Here is a 20,302-nt window from a genome sequence, read left to right on the forward strand (position 1 = left end):
CCGTACATTCTGCATGCACGATGAGCACAGTAGGAACGTTGGGCAACATAATCATTTGTCGGACAAAAAACGCTGCATTGATTATCGAAGCAAAGAAAACCATGCTGTAATGTTGGCAATGCACTGCAATGACGTGTTGCATTGCACAATGTGCGCGCAAATGAAGCCCTGTGCCAGAACAATGGTTTCGCCTTAGCTCTGTATGTGGACCTCAGGTGGTAGATGACGCGGAAATTACAAAAGAGAGACGAAGGCAAATTGAGGGGCACGATTTTTTTAATCAGGGCCATATAAAGCGAATAGGCAATTTGTCTAGGAAAGCATCAGAGAAATACAAGGGGACGAAGGTAAACTGCGGTAGCTAGGATACGAACCCACAACATCCGCATCAAGCGTGTGTTGCACCACAAATTGTGCTACGGCGAGCGCCATCAGTCAGTCCGCTTGGCTATTTATGCGCACTTAGATACAGCCCTGGCAGTGTTAACCCAGGTTTAGCTAATAAGCTTAACGCACCTATTCACGGACGAGCTCAGCACGACTACGAACATTATGCAGTTTTTTCCGTCGCCTAACGCATAGCTTTTCGAAAGCCTTAACCAAGTAACACCGGTTGAGCAGAATTGTAAACTCATTCTGCAAAGCTGATTTACCCACAAGGTAAACACAGTTTACGTCCGCCAATTCTATTACCGAATGTACAATGTGAAACCTATCAATCGAGTAGAGTTGCTTCTCTTAAGTGTATTCTGCAATAATGCAGGCTGTGTTATTCTAAAGTCATTCAAGGTTATCACAGTGGTCTCAAATGGCTCATGATGGGCAATTCGCGCATCAGTTTCTATCATGGAAATATATTGCGAGCTGAAGGTTTCAAGTGAGCGTATTGTATAAACACAGTTATGTTGTAATTAATGGGCCTTGTGTCACCTGTTACCTTTAGCGGCTGTATGCAAACTGAGGAATGAATGACATTTGGAGAAGTCTCCTTTCTCGGATCGGCTGACCCATCATAAAAGGTATATTTCAAGTTCAGACAAACGGTGTTTCGTTAATATTATTATTATTTAGGTTCAATTTGCCGCGACATGGTAATAAGGTTATGTTTGTAGAAAGTGAAACGATTTTTATTTGATTTCGTTATTTAGCATTGTCTAACAAAGGAACCATTTATTTAGCTTGTGTTAATTGGTTTCCAAGTTATTTCATAGTGCGTCCTAGTAACATGAAATGTACAATGTTGCCCCCTTGCGATTTTTCGAAACAACAATTAAGAAACACGAATGTCTGTTGGATATTAGTGCATCTCCTCCCGAAGGTGGAAAACATAGTTGACAAAACATTTTAGATAAATACGCCTCCTACTGGTATTACCACGAAGAAAACTCGCCCTCTAATAATGCGGATATGACTACACTAATCATCGTACGCGCTTCTGACACTCACCCAGCTCAATTCCTGGAACAGGAGCTGATTTTTTCCACTAAATCTCAAGTGAGTGAGTGAGTGACGAAACTTTGTTCTGAACGCCTATATAATTTTTTCCTATCATAGAGTCTGATAATCGTTTGTGAGGTGCACCACCAAGCGGCACTGTGCTAAAGAGCTTCGCACGACCTACAGCTACATAAAACCGTTTCATAGGCAGCGAAGTGCATGTTATCATAGTCACTTACTTGAAGAAGCGCTTTCGTGTGCTGCAACAAGTCGTGCGCTTTCTCTGGGGTGGCCAACATGTTCAAAACACCGTAGTGCTTGATGTTGTTTATCGTGGCCAGATATTCGAGCTCCTTCTCTGCTGAGCGGATACTAGACGCAGCCACGTACCTGCGTAGAAATAAAAGCCGTTTTAGGGAAACTAGATATCGTAACTCTGTTAGGTATTTTTACAAATGCGCATTGCCCGAGAAGGGCAATTAGACGCTCGAATCTCGCAGACTTCTTCCCATCCCCTTTCCCTCACCTTTACTTATGCATCCAGTGCAACATACGTAAACAATGTTCTATTGTGGCTGTTTATGCATACCATGCCGAAGCAGTAGTGAGCACAGGAAAAGGAGCGAAACCTACGTGGTTCTCAGATTTAGGCCACGGTTCAAATTTACTTTTCTGATGGGGTGCCCGCTGGTCTCAAAGGAGAAAGGGGCATTGAGCTGCACATGTAGGACAGCAGCGATACAGTTTGAGAAATATTTAACTACCAAGAAGTTCAAAGTCAGTCAATCAACAAATTTAACCGGAAAGTTAAAAATGGATGATTGAAGTTACATAAAGGATGACCACATGAAGGGAAGAGAGGACGTTCGCGGTCCTCCTCCTGTAGTTACCATGATTTCCCCTATGGGCTTCATGTAGGCTTCCTGGAAAAATAAATGCTACTGAATGTTGCCCAACATTCCCATGTACTAGTGATATGCGAAATGAGCGTCGCTGAAATTGCTGAATGAATACTGTACATTGCGGCGACTACGTTGCTAAACAGAAATCATTCAACTGTTTAGTCATTAAAGGCCAAGAGCTCTCCCCTCAGTACTGTAACAACACTATATATGTCGTAGTTACTAGAAACAATGACCTTAAAGACGCATAGCAATTACTTAAACAATGTTTTTCCAGCAAAGCAACAAAGTGGTTGCGCTGAGTTGTGCCTTGTAGTTCCAGACGGTACATGCCACGGCCGGTCTTTGGAATAAATGCGCCTAAGAAGGTGTTTGTCTTATACTATTGAAACATATTGTTGTGGTAGCCAATATCTCAATAAATAAACAACAGCATCCTCGGTAGGAGGAATTTTAGGGGGAGATAGGTGTAATATATATCAAGATGTTCTATAATGAGAAAAATTTCATTCCGCGCAGCTAGAATGATGGACTGAACGTTTAGCTGTATATTTAATTGTTAACCGCTGGGAGCTCGCCGATGATTGGATGGAGCGTAACCGATACAGCGGCCCTGCTCGTCTTTCAGTTGATTGATTTACAAACCAATATTTGGTCCTCAAATGGCGGCCGCTTTTCTGGTGGCAGAGAAGCGTGTCCTCTTTGAGCCAGGTGTTATCAATAAACGCAGAGTTGAAACGAGAGATCTCCTTAAAATGATGGTGTTGGCTAGCCTTCGTTCTTAAGAAGATTTTAACCGTTATGAACAACAATGTACTTCCAGACTGGTTTCTAGCTTTTCAGTAAAGACGTGCATAATTGTAAAGCAGCGACCGTGATTATTTGAAGCTCTCTATTGCCACTTTCTTTTTTTCTTGGCCCCTGTCCTCACAGAAGATCTAACTGAATCGTTTTTTGCTCCCTCTTCCGCCACCGCAGAAACACAAGGCAATACCAGATAACGACACCACCGCAGTCGCCTTGCATAAGCAACATTCGTGCTTGATTCCGCCTGCCCACAATATTGTCAGACATTTCTGGACAATGAGTGCATCAGATGTTTTTCACTAGGGAATTCGCACCCACGGCCTGAATAATATTAATCTGTATAAATTACAGGGTCGCTAACTACGTGACCGAATTTGTAGTGTTGCGTGTGAAGACGTCCGAGGACATTTATTCACAAGATGTAGCTTTGCGGAAGCAGATTTTGAACAGCAGATGAGAAGGCCAGCATACACCAACATCCCCTGTGTCCCATGGTACCCGCCGGCTACCTCGGGAAGCGCAGGCGAAAACGGGAAAGTCCAGAACCGCGAATATTCACGTGCTTCGACACACTGCATTTCTGTACTCCGCTATAATTTTCGCAACATACACTTCATAACACACCTAAACCAATGTGACGAATCATTTCTTTAATTTGATCCTAGGAATGCGGCTTCCCGTTGAATTCAAACCTGATACATGTCGGACAACTGCTTGCCAACTACGTCACGGTGGATGGGGAGACAGTCCAGATCAGTGCGCATGACAAATGCTGCAGCTTATCGTCTGATAATTTCCATACCTGCATTTTACATTAAAAAACTATGCAGAATCAATTCCTCTGAACGGAGTGCCACTCACTCTACTGGTGTTCCCTAGCCAATAGTCGATGAGCGCCATTTTGATCGTGGCTTTCAAGCTACTCGGACATGAACGGTCTTAGTGAACGAGCATGTCCAAGTCACTTTCTCGGTTTCGTGAGAACACGGGGTTATTCATCACGCGTTCACCACGGAGCACGATGGAGTTTAGATTTCCAGCATACTAATCGAAAACGCACCTTCGTGCACGATGCCTATGGTACGGTGCTGCTTAGCACCATGACGTTGGTACATTTCCCACCAAGGCGGTCGCATTCGGAGGACAGTAAAAGTAAAAAAACAGAAGTTACTCGTGTGAATTACTTCGTGCACCGCTCATAGGATCACAGGTGATTGACGTTCAACCAAAGGCCAACAGTACGATCACTCTTATTGGTGCGAATGTGCGGTGGAATCAGGGTGTTAGCAATATTAGGACTTGTTATTTGTTCGTGGTGAAAATGGCGGTCTAAATGATTAAAGATGAAAGAAGATTGCTATCTGCTCTGAATACTGGTAGTGTAGCTGAGGTATTTCGTGCAAAGTATGTGCAGCTATGGGCTGTAGCGGGACAGGTACAGAGCATGAAGGCTGTTTCAGCAGGCTTCGGAGATGGTGCAGTATGTATGGTTATTTATTTGGTAGGGTAACTACAACTCACTCACCGGGAGTCGAAGCTCATGCCTCCGGACGTTTTCTTCAGCTGTGCCGTTTGGTCCTTAAAAATTTGCCACGAAAGTGAGACCTCTGCGGCCCGTATGGTTTCGCCAATTACGACCACGTTCCAGTAGAAGAGGTAATGACACCAGCCGTCTGGTGGGTACATGTATCCAAACACCGCAAAGCCGGAAACCGTGCAGACAAGTTCTGTGACTGAGGACGAAAAACAGGGTTCAAAAGGAAGGTGCATTGACAGCACATCAAATGTACACAAACTACTGCTACGATTTATGTGGTCATCCTTGGCGCGTATAACACACTGCACAAAGATTTTCGCCTAAGGCTAAGTACTAAGATGTGACAAAAATAGCGTTGCAAATGCCGTACCTCTAAAATGAGATTTGATAATTTACATAGGCAACCGGCTTAGAATAATGGTAACAGACTAAGTCATGTCAGCTCACATATATAAAACAATATTACGGCACTCAAATGATTTTACGTCATATGAAGTCAATTTCAAAGTCAAACGCTGAATATTTACAGGTGCTGGGAGACGTATAGCAAAATGTTCATCACGATGATTTGCACATCAGCGTGTATATTTTCTCTAAAAATGTGTACCTTAATATCTACAACATGCCTATAAGACCGAAATAGACGCAGGTTCAATTGTGCGTTAGCGTCTGCTGCTAACCATTGTTTTGAAACTGCTGTTTGCCTAATTTCGAAACCGATATAACCACTCTATTGCAGCTATTTACAGATTTACTCGGTTTGTGAAAAAGAGTGCACATACTTCACTACAAGGAGGCTAAAAGGGCTGTGAGAAATCGATTTCATACTGCTTATATTAGCTCTAAAAATACATGACGGTCAGAGTCCGAGACAAAGAGAGTGGGAGCAGTGCTGCTTGTCATGCTGTGTGGCTGAAGTGTCGGATCTGTAGAGACGAGAGGAAAGGAAAAGTACTGCTGCGCGTTGAAGCTCACCAAGCAGTGTGGGCTTAGTAAGTCATAGTACAGCAGTACGTGTATCACAAGCTAGGTGGGGTTCATAGGTCAGTAATGTGCGGTCCTCATTGCAATCGGTTACGCGCCCTTTGTGTCCGGTTATTCCATCCGCCTAGCAGGAGGTAAAGCCTACTCCCCACGCGTGGCATGTAACCTAAAGTACAATGGGGTTTTACGTTGGAAAAAGATATTTTTTATCAACAGAGGCATTTAAAATTTTTATGGTTCTATCTTTAAGGTGCAAACGGCTCGCTGGACGATAGACGTTCACAGAGCACAGAACACATGCCTGCCAAACATATGAAACTGAAAATTTGCGACATGTTACGAACAGGAACACTGAAGTGGGTAAGAGTTTGAAACCCATTGATTAGAATGTTGCCCTGGGCCTACACAATTTTTAGCATACGAAAGCGAATAACAACTGTGGACGGTGGGCAAAAGGAGCAGATAATACAGACTCACAAGCAATTTATTTTGGTGCATTACATAAAAAAATGAGCTCATTACATGTACATTAATTTCTTTCGAAAATGTGCTAAATTCCCGGACTAATTCCTGTCTGAGAAAAGTAACTGAGCAACTATTAAATACAAATCGATTTCCCAACCTTTGTTACCTTTTTATGCAAATGCTGAAAGTAGAAGTTGGCACGACTATTTCAGTGCATACGCTGTAGACCTTCGCACGTTGTTGATCTGCGCTAAGAATTGTTTTTCGAATTTCTCATTAGTCATCGTCTGCAGTTTTCTTGTAGAGACATCTGTGGAGACACTAAAAACTATAGCTCGATGGTCGCACCGCAGAGAAGGGCGCTCTTAGAATATGTGAACACTTTGCGCACAAGATCGCGTTTGCTCAGTGTCGCCATCTTTGTGTCGAAGTCCCCTATGAAGCTCAGAGCTGCGTCGGAGCAGGAGCTGGCGGAAACCGCTTCCCGTAGAGCCTTATAGAAGCAGGAAGAATTGCCCGTAGGTGAGTTCTTAGCATCAACGTTTAAGGCGGATCACGCTAACGAACAATGGCACATCCGATTCAATTCGTCGGCCAACGTTCCGTGAAGCTTTAGGATAAGGATAACAAATACAAAGCTCCCTTGGCCTGCCTATATGAGTATACGCATCAGCAAGGCTACCGCGCTGCGCGACCATGGATAGTTCCCACCCGCAACTGCAGTAACCGGTCGATTCAAATGCACGAAGCTGCGTCGCATGGTACAGTTTGCATCGTCCACGCACTAATTGATTGCCTGTAAGCAGCGACTGACAATAACACGTTACTGAACTGCCGCGAATGTTACAAAGTGAAAGAAAATCTAGCCAATCAGCTAAATAATTATCAGTCCATTCATATGAATAAAGGTAATTACAAGTAATTTGTTTCGTAAAAGTCAGCAAGCAACACGTTGTCCTTAGATCGCATTGATTTTTCAGTCACATTGCTGGTGATTACATTTTACTGGCTAATGAAAAAAAAAGTAATTGAATTGCCACGAGCGTTCCTCGGTCAGAAAAAAAAAACAATTGATAAAGTAATATTTGAAGTTTTCTTAGACTAAAAGTAAATACAAGTAACCTGTATCGCACAAGTATGCAAGCACTATGTTGTCTTTGAATCGCCCTGAATTTTTCAGTTACATTGCTGAGGCCAATTTTGCCTGCTTCAGAATCTATGATGCGTAAGAATGCTCGAACAAAGTGCACCACTTGTAAAAGGTGTCAAACAGTTTCAAGAACCCAGCGCAAGTACAACGTAATTTCATTTTTGATGCATTTTTGTTTCCAAATTTTCGTGACCTCATCCCCGAATATCTTTACATCCATTTTGCGCAAACCGAATTATTATTTCCCGAAACACGATGCAACATTCGTAGAGACGTAAAACGAGCTGATTTGGAAAGCTTACCAAAATTCGGGTGGAATGCAGAATACAATGAAGGAATCGAATTCAGCTGCGCTTTTATGTTTTTTTTTCCAAATTGAAAAAGAAAGTGCATTCCACAGAAATCGCAGAATGTTGTTGCTAAACTTCATAACTATCAATTATTTCTAGCAGAATGTTTTTAAACCTGTTAAAGTGTAGTTACTTGCTTTCTTTATTCAAATCCAGAATTTTCTGAAGCCTGATGTACAGTGTGTCCTCGCTGTATCAAAGCATGCTAAAATGTTTGTGATTTATTTATTCGTTGCCTGTTAATATAATGGCCAGACTAGTGACCGTACAGGCATGGTACGGTTAATTCACTCGTTGCAAGATAAGTGTGCCGTTACATTTCGCTATGGTTCTGATCATTCATCAACACCGAATAAACGACCACTTCTATTCGCACAACTTGTACGTCATCCTGAAAGCAGAAGAAAATGCATGTCTTCCAATAATCAAGTGGAGTTTAATGCATTTCTTGAATAAAACTAAGCCATTTCTTGGCAATATTGAAAATGAATGGTTGGGGTGTTCAGAGCGATGCCTGCATCAACGTTACCAGAAGGTCAACACTACTCTCTAGCACAGTTAGCACGTACAATCCTATTCTACCACTTTCGTAGAGCCTGCGATTTTTCAAGCTTCTACCTCGCGCTACAAGACATCAATAATAGAATAATGTGAAAAAAGTGGTATCTCGTCGACATCCTGCGTAGTGCTGTGATGTACAGTCAACAACAAACGTTTACGGGATGTTGTTTCCCTTTCAACTGTGAATTGCTGCACTGTTAAGGCACGACACTTCGTATTTAATGAATCACTGTGTTGGTGGCGAAGGCTACTACATGCCGGAACATAACTTTCGAGGCTCTGTGACCACGATTCGCGAGAATTGAGCTTCTTGGCAGATCCTGCGACCCGTGAAATTTTGCGGTTGGCTGTACCTAGTGTACAACTACAGGGTTGCGGCAAAGTGCTTTTGGAGGTTGTTTCAGGAAATCCTAAAATAAAATTCCACCTTTACAGGCAGAGCCGAAGTCGTAGCAGTCCACTTCGGAACTGCACTCTTCAAGCGGGACTGTGTTATCATATTATACGCCTCATAGAGCGGTGTTACTGCAAGAACTGACCAGTGCAAGTGCTTCTCAACTGAGTGCATGCCGTAATCAATTCACGTCTTTGCTCCTTAACCTGACTGTGCTGTTGCGGCATGCTGGATTGAATAGATGATTGTGCCTCAGTTGGGCTATTTCAGGATCGCTGTGGCTGGCCTGATGTCCCCTCTCCGCAGATGCTACCGAGCACAGCTATTGTGCGGCGCCGCCAGATCTCGCGCATCAGAAAGAAACAATACGAGCGAATCAGTTAGTGACTCAAGAGAGCGCCAGGTGCGTAGTTAAGGCAAAAGGAAGTAAATTCGGGGAGAAAATATGGTCATGCAACCCGGCTTTGCAACGAGAAGCAATTTTCTTTGTTCATTCCGACTTTACTCATCGCGTGAGGAACCATGTTGCTGCCCTTGTTTGTCCACACCAGCACATTTAAAATAGACATGTTAAAACAAAGAAAGAAAGACGTAACGGACAATTGCTTGGCCTGTGCATGCCACTTTGGTGCTAGTCCTGAAGAGTGTGCTCGCGAAAACCTGGAACTCTAGGTCACGGCTACATCTCTACGTGCTCTGCCCAGTAAATCTTGTTTACGGCGCGTTTAATAGATGTGCTGAAAACCGCTGTGGGCAAATTTGTTTCCTGACGTGTTTGTGTATCGTGAGGAATTTTGCAACGAACACACTTTTCTTCTTGCATAAAACGTTTGAATACGCAAACCAAATCACCAGGCTGTTTTTTCCTGAAAAAAGCGCGTAACGTACGTGCCACAGTGCCAAAAGCTGCTTAGACACCATCACCTGGTCGTGGTACTTTCAAATTTATGCAGTCACACTCCTCCTTGTTTGAGGTTTTTTTTTATGATACACATGCAAATGTACGTGTCCAGAACCTAGTAAATAAGCGAATGCACAGTCACGATAGCACACTAACGATAGCAGAGATGACTCCGAACTACCCACGAACGACAAATCAAAGGAACAGAAGAAATACTGCGCGTAGTAAATAAGACTTAGCGATAGTGGGATTTGAATGCCACTTCAAGCAAAAGCTACAAGGGCTACGCAGGTAAGTGACCCACGGACGTCACAATAACACGGCACGGCGTTACCAAGTTCGTCGTTAACAAGTAAGCACGCGAGTGTTTCGGTGTCAGCGATCATAGGCAATGATATTATGACTCCATTCTCGTCGTAGTCACTCAATTTGAGCTTGGCAACTAATCTGCGGAAAACTTTCCACTGTCGCACAACGCAATAATTGATAAGCAGCTCGGTGCTGACTTACATGGTGTCAATGTAGTCGTCGCCGTCATCCTCGGGGTCGTGGTCGGGGTCGTTGTCGGTTTCGGCGTAACAGGACCTTGTGGTGTTGGAACTCGTAATACAGGCACTGGAAATGCAGATTGGTGGTGAAGCCTATTCCGGCACTGGGTTCAAGTTCACTGGGTTAACGCAGTGAATTCCATTTCCCTCCCTTGCGTCACGCATTACGCATCAGGCATATCTGGCGTATCAGACATTTGAAGGAAATGTAAATATCGTTTGCTCCTCATGATACCTGAAGACAACATGTACCAGTAGAACAGAAATACTGCTGTGCAAGCAAAGCATCAATAAAAGCTTTATGCAGGAGGCTATACGCCCAACCATTCTGGAAAAACAACGACCTTGCTACAAGTCTGCGAATGTGTACCCTTTAGTAGAAACCCCTTTTTCCTGTGCGCATCGTGTGAAAGCGAGTGTAAGACGAGAAAAACCAATTAGAGCTTGTCTAATGGTCGGGAATCAAGCCTCACTTGTTGCGGTAACTTGGATACCCTAGCCATATATAGTCGATAACTGATAAGAACAGGAAACAAAAGCCAAGAAATGGTATTGTGTGACATAATGCAAGCACCCAAAAACGCATAGGTATATATAGACGTATAATGGAGATCTGTTTCGTCCTACGCAAAAGCTGTCTAATACTACACATTAAGGACTATCAATCAGTACTTATAGTACGGTTAGAAGGAATGCGGTGGGCTCATATATCTTAGCGCAGAAAGTAACTCTATTATAAATGTTGATTGTATTTTTTCTCTGGGGGCTTTTACGTGCGAAAAATACCATATGATTATGAGGTACGCCGTAGTGGGGGGACTTCAGGGTAATTCTGACTACCTGCGGTTCTTTAACGTGAATCTAATGCACGGTACATGGGTGTTTCTGCGTTTCGCCCTCACTGAAAAGCGTCTGCCGCGGCCGGGATTTGATCCCGCTGCACCGGGCTTAGCATCGTAACACCAACGCCTCTTTGCCACCACGGGGAGGGTGTTAACGTGAACTATACTTCCAAGAGTCATGGTAAAGCTAGTATGTTTGCAAATGTTCATATCATTTAGCGGCGTTGCTGACTCGTTCTCATAAATGTTTCTTGAATTTTGCCCATATTGACTTCTTTTGGGGGGTATTTCACCCGGTGTTGTTCAACCCACAGCTACCGCTTGTCTCTGGTGGTGTTCCTGCTGGAGGCGATGCTGGAGAGGAAGCATTGACACCCGCAGCTCGACTTTCACTGCCGCCACCACCACCGCTACCACCGCCGCCACCACCGCCAAGGGCGTCGAGGTCGTCCGGGTCCTCGTCGGCTGCGCATACGGAGTAAATAAAATGCGGAAAGATGCGTAGAAGAGCAGCCCTGTTGTTTTTCGTTAGCGTTGGGCTTGCCAGTCATCGCACTAAGTCACGAAGATCATGGAGCACGGGTCTTCCATGTTGGTTGCAGCAGGAGGCAAAGAGCATGCAGGCGTCACCTGCCACTGTTTGCGCGAGGTGGGTAAGGTGTGGCGTGTTATTGTCTCTACTTTCCAAAGTTCTAGAGATAAATTGACAGTCCCGTAAAAATGCCTATAGGCATCAGGCATTTAGGCCGCTTCAGTTTTTGCTTGCTTCGGATTCGCGGACCCTCTCGTCCTTAGTTGTCAGGTTCGATTGGAAACTCGCAATCTGAATCCGCAAACAAGTAACGTTTGGTGCATAGTACTCATTCGCACTTCCAATATTCTTAATATAGCTACCACTTCCAATATTCCTACACGAAACATATGTGGACCCATATACGAGAAATAATTTTTTCCGTATGTCATATGATATTATTGGATATAGGACTAATGGGGCAAGCCTTCTTTTTTCGTACTGTGAAGCTGTTTATGCGGACCCTTAGGCTCGTTATCGGACTTCGCTAGAAAGGGGCCACGTGACCTAGCGGGGGAGTGAGTGAGTGAGTGAGTGAGTGAGTGAGTGAGTGAGTGAGTGAGTGAGTGAGTGAGTGAGTGAGTGAGTGAGTGAGTGAGTGAGTGAGTGAGTGAGTGAGTGAGTGAGTGAGTGAGTGAGTGAGTGAGTGAGTGAGTGAGTGAGTGAGTGAGTGAGTGAAACAAGTTTATTCAGTGTACAATAGACGCGAGTAAATTCAACATAGCCTGGCTAGGCCCACTCGGGGACCATCAGGTCAAACCTGACGGCCTTCTCGCGCGCCTTCTCCCCTGCCATGACATGAAAGGTCTGGATTCGGGCCTCAATCAGCTTCATCATTTCCTCGTGGGAGAAAGGGGGACCTTGCGGAGAAGAAAAAAAAAGATGGCAACAGGGGCGAAAAGGGTTGGAGTAACGCCTTCCCCCTGTGAGAATGCTACCTTTTACACCAATATTATACTGTTATTACACAGTGCATTTTCGGTGATTGGGCCAGGTCGGCATCGAATTTATCCACTACTGATTCCACCCTGCTGCGAAAAGAGACACATGTTAGGCTGGCGGTCTGTGGCTAACGCGCAGCACCCAGCGATTGAAACGCAATACTAGGAGTGCGTGCCTGCTGGCACTTCTTGCGCCAGTAAGGAGTGGCGGCAGCCACGTCAATCGTAAAACTAATCCAACCAATCGTCAAAACGATTGCAGCGCTCGCATCTCCAGTGGTGGGGCTTGTGCGAAATACAGGGAGCATATATTTAGTGGTTCCGCGCATTCCATCGCAGCTATAACTATGGGAAGACCACGAGTAGTACGTACTCCTGAGGAAGGAGCTGCCTACCGCGAGCGTCAGCGAGAGTTGACCCGAGAATGGGCTCGTCGTCGTAGAGCCTGCTTCACGCGCAAAAAAAAAGAGAATAACACTAGCAGATATGTTTTAGAAATAGATGCGCGCAACAATGATTGAATATGCGGTTTAACGTGCCAAAACCACTCTCTCATTATCAGGCACGCCGTAGAGGAGGAATCGGGAAATTTCGACCACCTGGGGTTCATTAACGTGCACGTAAATCTTAGTACACAGGTGTTTTCGTACTTCGCCCCCACTGAAATGCGGCCGCTGTGGCAGGGAATTGATCCCGCGACCTCGTGGTCAGCAGCCGAACACCATAGACACTGAGCAACCACGGCGGCTTTAAGAAAGAACACAGGAAAAATATAGGTGGACGAGAAGAGCGCACTTTTCGTTTACCTCGTTTTTCCTGTGCTGGCTCTGTCTTAGGCGCAACTCTTCTTCAAATATAGCCACGCATGAACTCGCCCCGCGATTTGTTATTCTAAACTGACAAAAGCGCAAAAACAGCACTCCTGAAGCATGCTCACCACGCGAAGTGTGCAAAGTGAAAATGAGGTGAAAGAATAGTGAAACAAAAATTGGCAGTGGCTTAGCTCGGCTATGGTAGGATAAACGTAACGAAAGCTAAGGCATAGCATGGTTAGCTTTGGTTATTTTTTATTGCAAGTCCAGGTTAGTCTGGTTGTCTAGCTATGTTGCCGCGTTTAGTCAGTCATTCGGCGCACTGTTCGTCTGCTTCATGGGCAATTCGTTTCCTCTTCATATCGTTCCCATGTCGATTCCAGGCCTCCTGCTTATCGGAATTGTCACCGTCCATAATGCATCCTCAACTGTGGCAGCGGCGCATGCAAGAGCTCCTTTGCAATCCTCTCACATGTTATCAGGCATGCGACGCAGCTGGCGAAGCAAGCGGACGTGAGCGCAACGACGAGGAATGCAGTATGACGTCATACCAAACGGCGGTTACGGAAAGGCGCGGCGCTTCGCAGGGGCGGATCACCTGTGGCTTTGTGCTACTAGCGGCGCATGCGCAGTAGTAACTAGAGAGTGAGAGAGAGAGAAAAATATCTGCGGCGAGGCGCGCGTTGTGACGTCATGCGCCTCCTCGGAGCACCGCCACGGCGAAATCAAACGTTCGCGGCCAGTAAAGCTGTCGCTTGAAAAGATTTACACTATAGACTGCTTGCGATATTTGACTTGCATGGTGTAACAGTCGGTGTAACTAACGCAGCGTCACTGTACGACCATCTTCACGGACTGGAAAGGGGGGGTGATTTTTCAATAAGCTTAGCTGTTTCTTGGGCACACACACTAATATACGCATTTGACAGGATTTGGTATGAGTCTGTGAGAGTGACTAACGCGAGCGGGCGTGAATACGAGCGAGAGCTGGTTCCGGTGTGTATGTACGGTATGTACAAGTGAGTTTGAACGTGAGTTTATGACACTGAATATCCGTAGGTCTGAGCATGATCGGGAGTAGTCGTGAGTGTGATTTCACAAGGGCGTGAATGAGAATGAATGCCAACGAGCGCGCGAGATGATAAGATATGAGTGTGAGTAGGTGTCGCTGGGTGTCACTATAAAGCTTGAGTGAGAACCAACAATCGTTAGTGGACGTGCTTATGGTGACAAATGACTGGCAAAAAGTGTATGTTGTGGGGATGCGCGACCCTCGCGCCTCCCTTGATGTTTTTCCCGCATAGCGCGTCTCCTGTAGTGCGGCTTCGCCGCACATGCGGCGGTCGGAATGGTACAGGCGCAGTCTGAGAGATGGCGCGAGTGTTGCGCTGCTAACGCCGCGAGGTTACTTCGGCGCCGAAACGAAGGCGCTTGCTCTCTTGGGTTCGAGACAGCCAGCGGGACGGCCGTGCCGCACGTGCAGCGCGGCTCTTTCCCGGCGGGTCGACGCACGGCGGGGACGTCTCCCGCGTGCGCGCCACCCATGCTTCTGCGAGACCGCCTCGCGTGGCCGCCTTCGAACGCGCCACGATTCGCGTGACTATACACGCGAACGACCAGGCGTTGGGATCCAGCATGGAGCGAACATATTCGCTCGCGAGGACGCGGTGAGTCGGACTTCTAGATTTGTCGCGCGCCCATCGGCATGTTTTGTGGATAGCAACTCGGCTAGCAGGCATTGATGTATGAAAGGTGCAATAAATGCCCTTGTGATTGTTTGCACTACTGCGTTGTCGTTCCTTTGTCCCAAGAGTACGGTGTGAGAATCCCACATCAGACCCCACATCTGGCTGCCCAACGTGGGACTCTTGGGGCATCGGACGATAATTTTAAGTGTTACTTCATTCGAGACCTTTGTTTGAACCGAAGCGTAGGCCTAGCGTGGATTTTGATCGCTAGCGTCAGCGGCGTGCTTTCTTGAGCGAGGCGGCGGTGGCTGTAGTGTGTTCGAACATGTCAACATACTAAGCCTTTTCGCAAGTGTTTTTTTAATGGCATTCGTTGGTACGAGAGCCACGTGGTCTGCATCCTGGGAGAGCGAGGCTGAGCGCCCGCGGAGCAGTGGCAAGCCTGAAGCGAGTGAGTACGGAAGCCTCGTGGGTGGTCCGAATTTCCTATGTAAATAGCTTCTTCTATCTCTTTGACTCGGATGAAGTCGCGGCTCTGGGAGCCGGGTGGCCGCGGGCCACGGGTGCCACTACGGGCTGACTGGTATTGCGGCCTGGCACCGGGCGCTCCGACAGCGTCTGGGACGGTGGGCGCCGTCAACTCGGATGCTGTGTGCACCGAGCGGAATAGGACCACCTCACAGAGCTGACGTCTCATCGCGGCTGCCGGTTTTGCGCCCATCTTGGGTGTTTTTTTCGGATGCTGGTTGTTGTCAGGGTAGCGACGCTTTAGGCCTAAGGCTTTACGAAGCTGCCTGTCGCACGTGGAGGGACACAACCTGGTGGACGGTGGCGATGAGGTGTTGCACTTTGCTTACCTCATTCTAGTTAGCCTCGCACGAATTGAAATTACTCGTTCGACTCAAGAAAGCGAGCTTCGTTCACGTGAACTTAGCATCTGAGTAGCTGCCCGATCTTTTGCTAGCCGAGTTGAACATCGTACCACGTGGGCGATGCGCATGCAGAATTCCTCTCCCTTGCACTACTTTAGTGTTTGCCGAGTGTGTTGAGTTTACGCAGTGTGATTGGAGTCACCCCTGGTTTGCCGTCACCTGCACATCGTCTGCGCTGCTGCCCCGGACTACGATCGAGCCACCCCGGGCGATGGTGATGCTGTGGCCAGTTCGGCGCGGCGACTTCGGCGGCCTCCTGTATCCAGCTCACAACCCTCGGCGGCGGACAAAAGAGCCGGCGGTCACCGACAGCTACGGCGGCTCTTGCCAGCAGGGCGCGTCGGCGCGAGCGACGCTTGCTCGTACCGACTACTGCGTCGTCGTCTCCGGAGTCCTGGCTTGGGATCGTGCCGTCGAGGCTGCAAAGCTGCTGCTGTGACCGGCGGACGCCAGCGGTGCACCCAGGGACAATGTCGGCTCGCATGCTATGGACAGCGTGTGGACATTTCTTCGGCGCTGCCACTGTTACATGTACTACCTTGTCGCGAAGCGCGCGTTGATGTGAGACCGAGTGACATGTTTCGCCGGAATATGTAGTGATTTAAGGTTGGGGGGATGTGGGGATGCGCGACCCTCGCGCCTCCCTTGATGTTTTTCCCGCATAGCGCGTCTCCTGTAGTGCGGCTTCGCCGCATATGCGGTGGTCGGAATGGTACAGGCGCAGTCTGAGAGATGGCGCGAGTGTTGCGCTGCTAACGCCGCGAGGTTACTCCGGCGCCGAAAGGAAGGCGCTTGCTCTCTTGGGTTCGAGACAGCCAGCGGGACGGCCGTGCCGCACGTGCAGAGCGGCTCTTTCCCGGCGGGTCGACGCACGGCGGGGACGTCTCCCGCGTGCGCGCCACCCATGCTTCTGCGAGACCGCCTCGCGTGGCCGCCTTCGAACGCGCCACGATTCGCGTGACTATACATGGGAACGACCAGGCGTTGGGATCCAGCATGGAGCGAACATATTCGCTCGCGAGGACGCGGTGAGTCGGACTTCTAGATTTGTCGCGCGCCCATCGGCATGTTTTGTGGATAGCAACTCGGCTAGCAGGCATTGTTGTATGAAAGGTGCAATAAATGCCCTTGTGATTGTTTGCACTACTGTGTTGTCGTTCCTTTGTCCCAAGAGTACGGTGTGAGAATCGCACATCAGACCCCACAATGTGTAAGTATCAGCCAGAGTAATAGCCGATCAGTACAACTCCCGCGAATGTGAACTCGAATGGCTTACTGATGGGTTCCTGTGGCGCAAAGACCATGTGTGCTAGGACAGTGCACGCACCATGGCTTTAAATGATTCGTTGCTAATATGGCAACCTCAAGTGATTGCCCGCGAGCTTGAGTGTACGTGCAAGTTTAAGTAGAAGTGAGTGTGAAGTGAAGGGTGATCAGCAAGGGTACCGGTGAATGTGATTCCGCTGTCTTAGATCACCTGAGTGTAACGTGCGTGAGGACACGTGGCCATACGTCGTTGACTAAGGCGCAGCTTTAGTTTGGGATCTCCTATTTGATTAGGTAGAAAACAACTTATACTTTTTTCTAAGCAGCTACTGCACCATTTTTCAGGGTTTGTTGCCCTTAAACGACAAAATCTAAATGTACAGGCTGTACGAAGCACATATGTTATCGATGCCGTAAGATTTCCAAAGAAATTATTACTTTGGAAAACATATATTACCTCTACTACCAGGTTTAATACTATGCCAGTCAGAAGTATAAAAAATATATTTCAGTTTGATAATGCGCGCCTTATGATTATTTAAATCAGAGAAAATTCATAGGTGCGCCGCTCTTAAATATACGACTTATTGTTCAGTTAGGCTTTTGTAAAATCTTGACAAACGTTCAAAATTTTCTCACATGCTCTCAATTCATAAATCAGATTTGCCCCTAAAATATGCAATTTAGAGAACTACGATTTCTCGTTTTTGTACCAAGTTGGGGATGTGTAAACGCCGCACATCTATTTGTTTGAAACGTAGCTAAATATTTTAGACAATTTTAGGATTATAATAAATATCTGCGTTATCCATTCAGTCTAATTTAACCTTTTCTCTCGAACGTTACACATTTCTTCACAATAGATCCACTGGTGCTCAAAGAAAGGTATTTCCTCGTTTTACATGTGTACGAACAGAGAAATCTGTGTTGTCTCTTATTTCAAGCTAGCTCTTAATTTTAGCGCCTATTAAACATACGCAGTAATCTACGAAAAATTACCACTCTACATTTACTAGGAAGTTTAAGAAGCGTACTTCGCGAAAAATTCGTGAGCTAGGTTTCGTAAATAAACACCAAAAAAGCGTACCAGAACAGGCGGTCTTATTGAGGTTTCATTCGTAATAGCGAAAAAAAGTCACTCATAGAGCGAGCGGAGAAATGCTGAAAGGAGAGTGGAAGAAGGACTGACGGTTGATCTAGATGGCCTTGAATTTTATTTATGGGACATTAACGCAAATTAAGAAACTGCCACTAACGAACACTGTGGACAAGGATGTGCGCTACTGGCATCTGCCTATTGTCAAGACACCCACCGATATTTGTAGGGTTCGTTGCGTATGACAGCCATCGGACCATAACACGAGAGAAGACACCATGGCACAAGATTCGCATGTATTAAATAAAGGCTTGCATGAATTAGCAGATAACGTAATGTGCTAAAGCCACGTACCGTCAAGGTGCTACATTACGATTTGTCACCGCACGCATGGCTAATAGAGGCTGAGTGGCTGTCTCAATGCGAACTCAAAGCAGATGTCATTACCTATCGTCAACATCATCGTCATCGCGATGAGTGTGCTAGTTGAATTTTGAACTATGGCGTGCTAAAAAGTAGTCTCCCGTTCTGCCACACAAAAATAAGGGGATCCGAGGACCTGCCATCTCGCTCTTCAACGCCATGCACACACAAAAGAAGACACACAATGTAGCAAGAGATGCTTAGGGAAAATTGTTAAGTTCTACTGATAGAAGGCGAACAAAAGAACATGTTGTCGTTGGGAGCCGAAGTGACATCTTCTGAATCACGCGCGCAATTGAGCTAGCGTGGTGCCATCCACCCGCCTGCTTTCTTCGGTAGTTGAATATGCTTACGCGGTTACATTCAAAAGTGTGAACCAGCGCTGCTCATGGCGAAGGTGGCGAATGTGGAGTAATAATTTATCCACAGTCTGAACCTCATACATTGATAACGTGACATCCAAGTGGCCCATAAGCGCTCGTATGTTACCTCGCGGTGTTGAGGTTGCGGAGTTCGAAGGCCTCGCTATGCTACCAGCGAATTAGAATTTATGCGGCAAATGTTTTTATAGCAGAGCTTTGAGGTTCCGACGAGCGCAGGCGTAACCGAGCGAACGAGCAGAGTGTATGATCAGATCGAACGCGGAGAGGAGCGGGGGATGAAACACGATGACAGTGAAGAGAGCGCGAGAAGAAAAGCGGAGGAAAAGGGTGAAGCGGCACCATTAGGAGGAAAGCGGTGGAGGAGGATGTGGCGAAAGCGCGATAAGAAAGGCTTAGTGCCACGCAAGATGGGCTCTGCGGCGACGACGTCTACGAGATGGCGCCAGAGTAGAGCTCCTCGTCTGCTCGCCGATGACGCCAACGATACAAGAGCTGCATGAGCGGAGGTCTGTCTGCGGCAGCTGCAGTGACTTGGTGCCCACGCGATACCTCTGGCGATCTCCCGATGAGCTAGGCAGTCGTGCCACACTTTCCTCAGCTTGCCGCGCGCCGCAAGAGACAGGGTGGCCACGCCAACCAGTGCATTGTGAAAGGAAAAGACGTATAAAGCTGCGCTCAATATTTGCATTAGGAATTATCGCAATCAACGGTAGATCTTAATCTAACAACCGTGTTAAGAAACCGACGTTTCCGTTAAAACAGAGGAAAGAATCTGTCGTTACTTTTTAAACTGCAAAAATTAGACTAAGGTTATTATGGCTTCCGTCTCTACAAGCTTGTGCAAGCTATTTTGCCCATTTCATCTCATCTTAGCTTAATATTTCTACACTTCTATTGACCTTTACAATTATTTTCCTGTATACGTTATCTTGCCTAAGTTTTTTTCACGTATGCTTATTGTCGGTATTTGCAGGTATTATATTCTGAAAGTACGTGTTTTACACGTGGTGCGGTGTTAAAATTAAATAAATAAATTGTGGGGTTTTAGGTGACAAAACCACTTTCTGATTATGAGCCACGTCGTAGTGGGGGACTCCGGAAATTGGGCCACCTGGGGTTCTTTATTGTGCCCATAAATCTAAATACACGGCTGTTTTCGCATTTAGGCCCCACCGAAATGCGGGTGCGGTGTACAAAACGTGTATAGTTTACGCAGGCAATATGACTGTTGCCATTAACGATTCCCATCGCAGTCCATGCAATAGTCACAAGATTGGAGCGTAACAGTATTTTTACACAATTTAATAAACGA

At 46.5% G+C, this 20,302-nt stretch overlaps 1 protein-coding gene across 1 annotated transcript in view; it reads right to left on the reverse strand.

The window, feature by feature from the left end:
• The window catches only part of LOC135907181 (uncharacterized), a 66,781-nt gene that overhangs the window by 28,476 nt on the left and 18,003 nt on the right, over positions 1-20,302 (reverse strand). Inside the window, exons 4-6 of the mRNA XM_070525210.1 lie at positions 9,999-10,103; positions 4,672-4,879; positions 1,677-1,827 (exon numbers count right to left, since the gene is read on the reverse strand). Of these exons, the coding sequence (XP_070381311.1) occupies positions 1,677-1,827; positions 4,672-4,879; positions 9,999-10,026 (387 nt within the window). The 5' untranslated portion in view covers positions 10,027-10,103. The remainder of the gene's footprint in view (positions 1-1,676; positions 1,828-4,671; positions 4,880-9,998; positions 10,104-20,302) is intronic.

Source organism: Dermacentor albipictus, chromosome 9 (genome assembly GCF_038994185.2).
Source record: "Dermacentor albipictus isolate Rhodes 1998 colony chromosome 9, USDA_Dalb.pri_finalv2, whole genome shotgun sequence".
NCBI lineage: Eukaryota > Metazoa > Arthropoda > Arachnida > Ixodida > Ixodidae > Dermacentor > Dermacentor albipictus.